Raw genomic sequence first — 10,223 nt, 5'->3', positions numbered from 1 at the left:
TGGGGAGGCTTTGCAGGAGTATTGCTTACTTGGGTAGTTTTCAGGGCCAATCTGGTCCCTGCATGCCAAAACAAAAGCTGTCGCTGAATTGTTGGTCTTAATTCCAACACTCCCTGTTTTTGATACTAATTAGCAGGATTGGATGGCCTATGAAGGTTTCTGTGGGAAGGGCATTTTTCAGGCCATAAAATTCAATTCGCACTGAAGCCATTTACAGTGAGTGTGAAGTGCTGAGTGTGAACTCCTGGGGGGCATTTCAGCTCCTTTAAGTCTCAGGTCAACGTAACCTGATCTTAGATAAAAGGGAGAAAATACATGGATTGATGGGCAGATGGATCTTCAAAAGTTAGATCTGCTGCATAAATACAGACATGACTTAGTAGAAAGTACAACTATCTGATCCAGTTCTCTGTCCTCATCCCATCTTCTGTTATGAGAGTACAGCAGTGATACTATTTCCCTCTGGTCTAAAGTTTATTGGAGTCTCCTTGCAAAAGGGTGCAAACACAGAACACACTAGCAACAGATTTCCTTTGGGAAGGAAAGTTTTTATGTTTCCTGAGATGTATCAAGTTCAGTTGTGTGTTCTCAACCTCTCTCTCTGTTCGTCCTTATCCACCTTTTTTTTCTTTGTTTGTTTTTATGCTCCCCTCCTGTCGGGTGTTCCCGGCTCCGTTGTTAACAGCCAGACACAGACCTCACTGTTTTTGTAGACATTGCCCCTGTCTGCGCATGTAGCCTTTAATACGGGACACATGTGGTTTTCTGTGTTTATGCTTATACAAAAAATGCAATCCTGCTGTTATGAAGCATCATAATTAAGAGTAAATCATTGTTATAGAACAGTTTTTCATCCTAAGAGGTTCATCAGATTGCACAGTAGCTTTTTTTTTTTTTTTTTTTACATGCACAAAAATAAAGAATCACTCGGATTTCTTCATGCTGGGTTTTGAAACAAGGTGACATCACCTACGTAGATTACGGAGAGATTTAGCCATTTTCACAGAGCTAATTGTTTGGTTTTGGTGTCAAAAATAAACAGCGTCTAATCATTAATGACGCAGAATGAAAACCGTGTAGACAAACTGTTAAACAATTCACGTTTATTCAGAGGTGGCTTCATGAAGCAATACGTTTCACTGTGCTGTCCATTTATCCACTGCAGATCCAAATATAAAAGAGAGTTGCTATTTCAGGAAGAAAATGTCCAAATGCAATCGGCGCCTTTATTTCACACATTGCAGGTTGTAACAGTTTGCATCTGGTGTGCCTGTGCTGCATCCTTTCTGTTGGAGGGTTCTCGCTGTCGTTGGTCGGCTCCAGCCTCACGTCCTTCCTACTGGGAATTCACGGCCTTGAGCCTGAAATGTGTTTACGTTTTGAGCATGTTACAAATTATCTGCTAAGACTAACTTTGCGTGACTTGGCAGAAGCCCTCACCTTGCTCAGATGTTGTTTGGGTCAATCGTATTTCATAGGCTTGCTCTCTCAATTTTACTGTCTCCGTCTGACAGGGGTTTTCCAAGCCAGATGTGAACCCTGGCAAAACGTGCTCTCTGGGTCGGTGAGCATTTTTATTTTGTGGGAGGTTAGGGGGGAATCCACTCTTGTGTTTAAATAACTAAATGCATGTGTTGGCAGCCTGCCGGTAAGTCTGCAATATTATCTTTTACACTGACAAGACTCTACTTTTACTGTACATGAAGTAAACTTTGATGCATCTTCCATCATAAATTCATAATCGCACCCCTTGTGGTGCATTTCGGGTAGGTCTCTCTTACCAGATTGGATGAATCTGAATTATTTTGTCAGGATTCTCTAGGGACACAAGCATTTTCCCCCAAATTTATTTACAACATCCAAATAATCATCCAAAGAACAAAGGAAGCATTTAAATTTGATACATTGAGTTTGTTTTTACTAGTAATAGGTTTTCTCAACAGGATAATGCAAAATCCAGAGTTAAAGAGTACATTAGGCTGCCAAACCGGGGTAATTTTACCATAACACTGAAATCACAGCAAATAATAGATCAGACCTCTTTGTTTATTAAGTATGACTATATCATAGTGGATATTACAGACATGCAAAAGCTGAGAATAAATACCACGTTTGTCTTTACTCTCTCATTAATAAACAGAATAAATAATGCTGAATGTCATCACAGTATATAACACACACCTCTGTCTTCAAGTTCCCCCAGAGCTTTCTAGTCTTAACGTCAGTTTAGTTTATGGCAGGATAAAGGTTCGGTTCATAAAGTTCACATGCAGTCTAACCCGAGCACAAGTGGCTGTGAAGACATTCAAAGCAACTTCTAACAGAGAGCTGAGTGTTTCCATTTCAGTTTGATGTCTTGTTGACAAGTCGACTTAAGAAGTTTCATAAGCGAAGGGATGTGAGTTTATTTTGAGGTTTATTATACCCTCTAGTGGAGGGAAAAAAAAAAAGATGCGCATGTTGGCTTTGTACTAAGGAGGGAATTTGGGGGGCCGTAGGCGAGGAAGTGCTGCACCGCCATAGACAAAACTCTGGTAATATTTATTACATTACAGTATCAAATATTGAATCTGTGGGTATTTTTCCAGCTGGCACTCAGTACAACAGGAAAGTCTGAAAAGGAACATAAAGAAAAACCCTTTCAAACAAATATCTTATCTTTTAGTGTAGGGATTATTTTCACTTACTAAGATATTTGCTCTGTATATATATCTGGATGTCTGTTCAGCAGCAGCAAAAACCTTTCAGCGTTTTAAGATGAAATATGAAAAAAGAGTCATTGAGCAGCTACAGTGTACTTGACCAGAGTCCATGCAGAAAATTACACACACACACACGCACGCACACACACGCATGCACGCACGCACGCATGCACATCTATCACAATAAGCTTGACTTGCTGTTCATATTTTCATTAACTACATGCACTATGTCAGCTCTGTATGAATGTATCTGGTGCAGTGGAAGGTAAAGACAAGCCCAGCTTGCTTCAGCACTTTTTGGTCAGACCAACTATCCCCTCTGAATAATTATTACATTTATTTTATTTTATTCTTTGATTAAATACATCCCCCTCATCCGGCAGCTTGGTGGCAAATCATTTGTAAAGAATACAGTCCGGACTGCATGTAGATGTGTGTGTGTTTTTTTTACGGTTAGGTAAGAAAATACTTCTGTTTTAATACAATTTATACTATTTACTTCAAAATAACTTCAGTCCATGTTTGCAGTTTCAGTATCTTGTATGATGGAGACTGTCGTAGCTTATGATACATTCGTTTCTCAGTTATTAATACGACTGAACGTTAGGAGAGCGGAGAGTGATGCTTGTAATGAGACTACATGTGTCTGTTATGATATAAATGTGACCTGAGTCACACAGTCTGGGACAAAGTCTTAAGTTTCTTCACTCCACTCTCCTCTCCTCCTCCCAGCATTTCATCGGGATGAAGTGAGAAGCTACGCTTGCCTTCCTGGTCCTCTTCCCCTTCATTGGCCGCCCCCTCTGATTTAGCGCTATGAACATTTCCTTTGCAGTCCACTTTGCAGAGGAGTAAGCGTTGTAGTGGTTCTCTAGGAAGCCCTCCTTGAAGTCGCAGTTTTTATTGTAGGTCTTCTGCAATGACAATATATCAAACCTTTATTGTGACGTTTCAGAACTCTTCCTCCGCGACACGTCAGTTCAACACCGAATGAAATGCAATACCTTGGCTTGCAGATTCCCACCCTTGTTCATGCAGATGTAATACTGGCTCTTTACAGCTTTGATGGCCAGTGTGGGCCCCTCGGACACCGTTCTGATCTCCAGGATACCTGTCAGACAGCCAGGCAGTAAAGAAATGAGACACACTGCAGAAAAGATAAGGAACTGTCAACATCTATCTTTCACTCCAGCTCCACGCTGACCTCAACATTCATCTTCATTAGCAAAACAACATGGAGGTTCCTGTGATTAATCAGTCTGTGGTCTTTCTGGCTTAGTTCAAGTCTTGTTAACTTGCCTGGGTGGCCATTAGACAAACCACAACCTATGCCATTGCACATATGGGAGACAGATTAAGCTTCTCTCCCGTGAGATTGAGAAAACTACCTCCTTGCATGTGCTTTGCACGCTACAGTTTAGCTCTGCTCTTCAAATCTGTTGCAAGGCAGAACATTTGTGCTCCGTTTTATTGTTTGTTTTGAGAAAATACATGTTGCCAATAGACTACTTTATCTACAATATCATCAGAGGTGGCTAGTAACGAGTTATATTTACTTCAGTAATTTTTTTTTTTTTTGGGAGGGGGGGAGTGCTTTTAGGAGTAGTTTTACAAGACTGTAATTTTTACTTTTACTTTGGTAATATTATCATGAAATATCTCTAGTCTTAATTGAGTAAAATCTCAAAATACTCTACCCACTGTGACTTGAAAACAAGCTTATTTTAACAAAAATATCCACTAGAAACACTCCTACAGTTTTGGTTAAAGTAGGACATTGTGTTTATACACAAACTTTGTCTGCTGTGCAATTTGGAGGTTGACAGATTATATAATACACTGCATGAATTGTCATTGGAAGTTTTTTTCTTTTCTTTTTACCCTGTCCTGTATTTGTGTTACCTGCTGTAAGTTTCAGTGCTCCAGGTTTTATATTGAAAGAAATTGAGCTAGGAAAGTGTTTGAAATCTTGTTAAAATCCAACTAAAGATCCAGCCAAAATTTCCACATAACTATATTTTTGTCAATCTGACATAATTCTTAAAAATGAAATAATTTACGTTTTGATCAGTCACTCAGTATTTGAATAGCCTTCTTGGACAGCTACTTTTTGCTTTTACTTGAGTAAAAATATGTCAAAGTAGTTCTACTCTAACAATTTGAGTATCATGTAAAACAATATATAAGCAGATGAAAGTCTGGGTAATTAATCTGTTGAATTAGACTTAAAGCTTGTCTGAATGCAGCAATATGTAGGGCTTACTATGTTGTTCTTCTCATTGACTCCAGCGAATGAATAAACCGTGAAATGAAATTCTCATCTTTTACATAAACACAAATTAATTTCATGAACAACAACAAGGTCCTGATGACAGAGTTTTGGTTACGTTAAAGCCTCAGTGTCACTTTCATTATTCTATGTAAAAAATATTATTTCTTTTGACAAGCAGATAGAGGAAAAAAAAAAAAAAAGGAAAACTCTTCTGAGGTTCTTCAGATTGACATTAAGCATGCATGCGTCTTTGCCAGATCACAAACAGATGGTAGCGTCCCTATCTGGAGATGTTGTTTGTGCTCTGCTTGCCCTTTTAATTTGTCCTTCTAATTGTGAGCATTGACTACTTTGCTCAAATTATTCTAACCCAGCCTGTCTGATCTGCTGATTGAACTCGTGATGATTAAAGGTACAGCTGACGCTGAATTCGTGTTATGTTAAACATTCATTTGCTCTTTTACAGTCATTTCATTTGGGAGGAACGGATCGGGACATGTTGCTGCTTTTAATGTTTGGTAATGTAATCCGCTGGCCAGCTAATGCTCTTTATCAGTTCCAGTCATTTGGTGCATCATGAAAAGATGAAGCACATTTCCACAGACATGCATACACACACACATTTAAGACATTCTGGCTCTGAAGCAGAGAGCCTCTCAGGCAATCACCAGCTTAAACAGATTTGCCATCACTTGCTGCCTTTGGCAAGGCAAACAGTCTTGTGGGTAAAAACCCCAATCCTGATTTTTCTGAAGACTGCTGAAGCTCGGATTTGCCTTTGCCGCTAAGATTCCAGCAGACAGCCGTTCAAGAACAGGATATTGTAGAAGGGTTTTCTGAAATTATGTTGTTCTGTCACGCTGACACTGAAAGCACTTACATGTTCTAAAGCAAAAGGGAGCAAAATTTGTAACATTTTAACATCGGCTGCAATATTTTCTCGGTTAGTCCCATGTCTTTCAGGTCTTTCTACATTTCAGCTGGCAAATTTTGCATGTTTTTGATAGTATTGGTTAAACAAAAAGAAAAAAATGATAGCTGTGGCCATGCCTTAACACGGGCCTATTAGGGCAGTGACTTATTGCACATCTGAAAACACTAAATGCCTTCATTTCATGTCAAAATTTATAGAAGTAAATACATTTGTATGTACATTTCATCACAATTTATTTGCACATTTTCAGTAAAAAAAAAAAAAATTGTAGTAGTAGACATTTATCCTATAAAGAAATAGTTTTATAATTTGATGGTGGTATCACTTTCTGTACCACCATGAAAAGCTCTGAAGATAAGTAAAAATATATATTTTAAACAATATAAATGATAATATAAGTAAAAAAAAACTTGAAAGAGTAAATGAGATCAAATATATTATATTATATTATATTATATTATATTATATTATATTATATTATATTATATTATATTATATTATATTATATTACATATATTTTATGCAGCATAAAACATAAGTTCAGTGGAAGTGGTTGGTTTTCTGGTCGATGTAATGCACAATCCCATAACAAGGTTTTTGTCTTGTTTCAAGAAAAGAAGTCTAGCATTCTCTAAACTTAAAAAAAAATTCCCAGCTAGTATCATCAAAAAACTTTTGATTAAAAATTAAAAAAAAAAAAAAAAAAACATTTATTTGGCTCTTTGCGTGCAAGTCCCAGCCACATGTGGGTGTCTCAGATGTTGAGTCTTTCATTTCCAGTTGTTGTGCAATACATCTTTTCCATGAGGCATCTTCTTTTAAAGCCAACATTTTTCCCTCTGCCACACTGTCAGATAGGAGGAAACGATAACCACGCAAAACATCCTCACTGTGACTGCAAGTTTTAGTCGCATCCCTACATATAAACGTTGAAAAAAATGAATTTTCCACCGCAGTGACTTGAGCAGATAACCGTGTTAAACTGCTGCTGTCAAAGCTGGCAAATTAAATGTGTCGCTCTTTAGTTGTGCTGGCAAGAGCTGAGTGAATCGGCAAACATTTTTGTTTCAAGGTAGTTGAGTTTGAGATTTTAGTTGTAGTATGTTTTTACTTTTCTTCATTACAGCCAGAATTTGACTTTCACCTGCTTTCTGTCCTTTGTAATAACAACACTACACATTACATCTCCTTATTGTTTCTTTCAAACTGGCCAAGCAAAGTACTAAACCTTCAAAATATTAAATCTTAAGAGAAAAACATGCCTGAGATGATCTTCACTCGCATTCAAAACGACATTTTCTGCATGTAATAAAAAACAGAAAAACCTGTAATTAGCCCAAGCAATTAAAACAAGACCACATCCTTACTGTAGCAGTTGGTAGGATCTTGAGTTCCCGTAATGTTGCCCGAGTCATCAATCGTGAGGAACCACTGCGTGCCGCTGAACAGCTGTCGAATGCGCACATCTCCTCCCTCCATGTAATCATAGTTCCTGGTGTGGCGCTCGTGTTTAGAGCAGTTCATGATGGCAACGCGTTGCTCGGGGGTGCAGTCACTGTAGACCACACACACGCTGCCGAGCAAAAAGATCGCGTGCAGGTAGAGTCCTGAGAGCAGACTTTGAAGGTTCCATGTCAGCATCCATTTGCGCATTATAATGCAATGCTGTGGGGATCAATGAGGAACATGCTGAGACGCGAGCTCAAGAGCTGAGCGCTGTTCCTCAACCCAGCGACCTCCTGACCCCTTGCCTTGTATCTTTCAGGTCTGTGTTTCAGGGACTCCTAGAGGGATGGGAGGAAGACTTTGTGAGGTTGGGTTGAGTTCAAAGGTGAGAAGTCTTGTGAAAACCCCCCCCAAAAAAACAAAAAGATGGCAGAATGGGGACTTTATAGGTTTGCGAGTCCATATATAAGGAGTTCGTCAATCGCTTGATCCCCTTGAGATGATAGTCCAACAAGCAATGTAATAATCCAGATTAGGGATGGCTGTACTGGTTGTCACTGTAAAAAAAGATTGATTCGCAAGATGTCTTATCACATAGGTGTTGAATAATGCAAATAGATGAATAAATATTCAAACACTTGTATTTTAAAGTTGTATATCTCTATACTATAGTACAAATAGCCTCTCACAAAAACGTCTTTTAAATAGTAAATCAGAATTTTGCCAGTGATTTTCTTCCTCTTCACGAATCATGCTTCCAACAGAGTAAAATAATACTTCAGATTGCTTCACAACTATAAAGTCTCTCCTCTTTCGGCAAGAGGAGAGACTGAACAAACAATATCTGTGGATCGTCAACTTACATGTGCTCTGAAGCGATGACGGATGTTGTCAGACGCGTGCTGCTTTTCAGCACCAGTGATGAGACTCCTCAGGTCTGAAGCTGCAGTTAAACCCAGGTAAACCTGGTTCAGTGATGCAATAAAGCCAAGCAAGAGGTGAGAACCGCTGTCAGTCCTCATCTAGGCTTCCCTGCTTCTGGCAAAGCTGACTCTGTGCATCCTCCGTCGTGCACCCTGCTTAGATAAATGCCTGCTGCTGACCTCACTTGAGAGCAATTAGATCCCAACCAGTCAGCTGTCCATGGCTCAGATGCAGTGGAGAAACACCCTCTCTCTGGCGCGCGCTGCCACTCGCCCACCAGACATGAGAGGGAGCTATAAACGCTCGAAAACACCACTCTCTGCTCTGCACAGAGCTCCAGAGTGCTGTAAAAACACGGCCACGCACACCCAGTCGTGGAGTGTTTTCCACAACTTCCCTTAGCAATGTTCTAAACGGCTTTTTGTGTTGCATATCATAAATCTGACTCACTTTCACTCAAAGGACAGGTTAGATATTTACTCAAGTTACAAAGCTTCACAGGATCTATCTCCTTTCATTTCAGATGTCATAATTAATTTGCGGTTTTTGACTTGGCTCACTGAGTCATGTGAGAGGATTTACTGGCTTGAGTGAAAACATCAAAGAGGTCTTTTAGCGCTCACTCGGATCCGGCATAATAGTGGGAAGCAACAAGTTATGCCTCACAGGTTTTCATCCAGAGAAAGAAAAGCAGAGGACATGGCTGCTAAGAGGAAGAAGTCATCTCCTTGTTAGAGGTCATGCATCCTTTCACTCTTTTTGTGTTTTGTATTTAAAGTCTCACTCTATTGCTCTGAATGCTTCTCTTAGACGTCCCACTTCAAAAGTTTATATGCGCCCTACAAAGATGCGCTTGCCACTGGGAAGGTCAGGACTCCGGCCGCGGCAGCTCCCCTGATCTGTCACGTCGCTCCGGCTTGTTCAGCTGTCCTTTATATCACCACAGAGACAGTTCATGTTCTGGTCTTGTGCATTAGCAAAGTAAAAACCCAGTTGAACAGAAATAACACAACATGACTTGTTGCACATGCACCATATTTCAGACGGGTTTACTTTAAATCATGCGGGAGTGTTTTCTGAGAGGTTGTTTTCCACGTTGGAGGTGTCTCTGAAGCAGACCAGGGGCATGTAGCACCTGGTGAAGTCCCCTGAGGCAGATTATTTCAACGAGAAGGGCCAGACGCAGTCAGGATTCCCAGAACCACATGAAATGAGTGACCTTGCCTGGAATTTGAAACCTGGACCCCTCTTCTTGCAGACAGGCTTGCAGGAAGAGCTGCAGGTGACACCTTATGGTATTTGCACGGAACAATGCATTTGTCCCTGTTGGCTGTATTTTATTGGGGAATCTGTGTTTCGTTATGTTGGCATACCATTTGGCTGACTGCTTGAGATGAAAGGTCTAACCCTTGAGTTTGAAATGACCCCGAGTTGCTGGGAAACAAGTTAGAGCAGGTGGGAGACTGGCCTTGGCCTTACGACTTCACCATGGGGAGTAGCGGTCTGTCCTTTTGTAAAAAAACGCCTAAAAAGTGCTAAGAGAGGGGCTTCCACAAAACCACCCAGATCACGGCTGCCATTGGCTGTTTCCTTTTTCAAAAGAGAATAACAGCAACAAATTTATGAACTTGATGTTTTCGTGTTGAATGATCTGCCTTTCGTGTGTTTTTGTGCAGTAGTGTTGGGAAGTATCCATGGCTGCAATCTTTGATTCGCTCCCAGAGATGGTGAAGATAAGGCGCAACCTGTGATGTCAGCTTCAGGGTGTTTCTGTTAGAAACAGAGGCTGGAAATGAAAGTCTCTCGTTTTAAAGTCGCTTCCTAAACGGCAGGTGCAGTGAATAGAATAATACAATTACACAATATGAATGGTATGATTGTAGAAGCCTAAATTCAATTTTAGTTCATTCAGACCTTTAGGATAAATTATGTTTATATTTCTTAT

At 39.9% G+C, this 10,223-nt stretch overlaps 1 protein-coding gene across 2 annotated transcripts; it reads right to left on the bottom strand.

Annotated features, from left to right (window-relative positions):
• Nucleotides 1–1,592: 1,592 nt before the first annotated feature.
• fgf7 (fibroblast growth factor 7) lies at nucleotides 1,593–8,569 on the bottom strand. Of its 2 annotated transcripts, none has more exons than XM_015015919.1 (4): nucleotides 8,218–8,569; nucleotides 7,276–7,911; nucleotides 3,707–3,813; nucleotides 1,593–3,616 (listed from the first exon to the last, which is right to left on the bottom strand). In XM_015015919.1, the coding sequence occupies exons 2-4, from the start codon at nucleotides 7,559–7,561 to the stop codon at nucleotides 3,407–3,409; spliced, it is 603 nt and encodes a 200-aa protein (XP_014871405.1). In that variant the 5' UTR covers nucleotides 7,562–7,911; nucleotides 8,218–8,569; the 3' UTR covers nucleotides 1,593–3,406. The 2 variants fall into 2 exon arrangements, with proteins under 2 accessions (XP_014871405.1, XP_014871407.1); XM_015015921.1 differs by having other exon boundaries at nucleotides 7,276–7,692.
• Nucleotides 8,570–10,223: the final 1,654 nt, after the last annotated feature.

This window comes from Poecilia latipinna, unplaced genomic scaffold (genome assembly GCF_001443285.1).
Source record: "Poecilia latipinna isolate Pla-1442-1.1 unplaced genomic scaffold, P_latipinna-1.0 Scaffold1966, whole genome shotgun sequence".
NCBI lineage: Eukaryota > Metazoa > Chordata > Actinopteri > Cyprinodontiformes > Poeciliidae > Poecilia > Poecilia latipinna.
The sequence above is the reverse complement of the archived record's forward strand: the minus strand, read 5'-3'. Positions and strand labels throughout refer to the sequence as shown.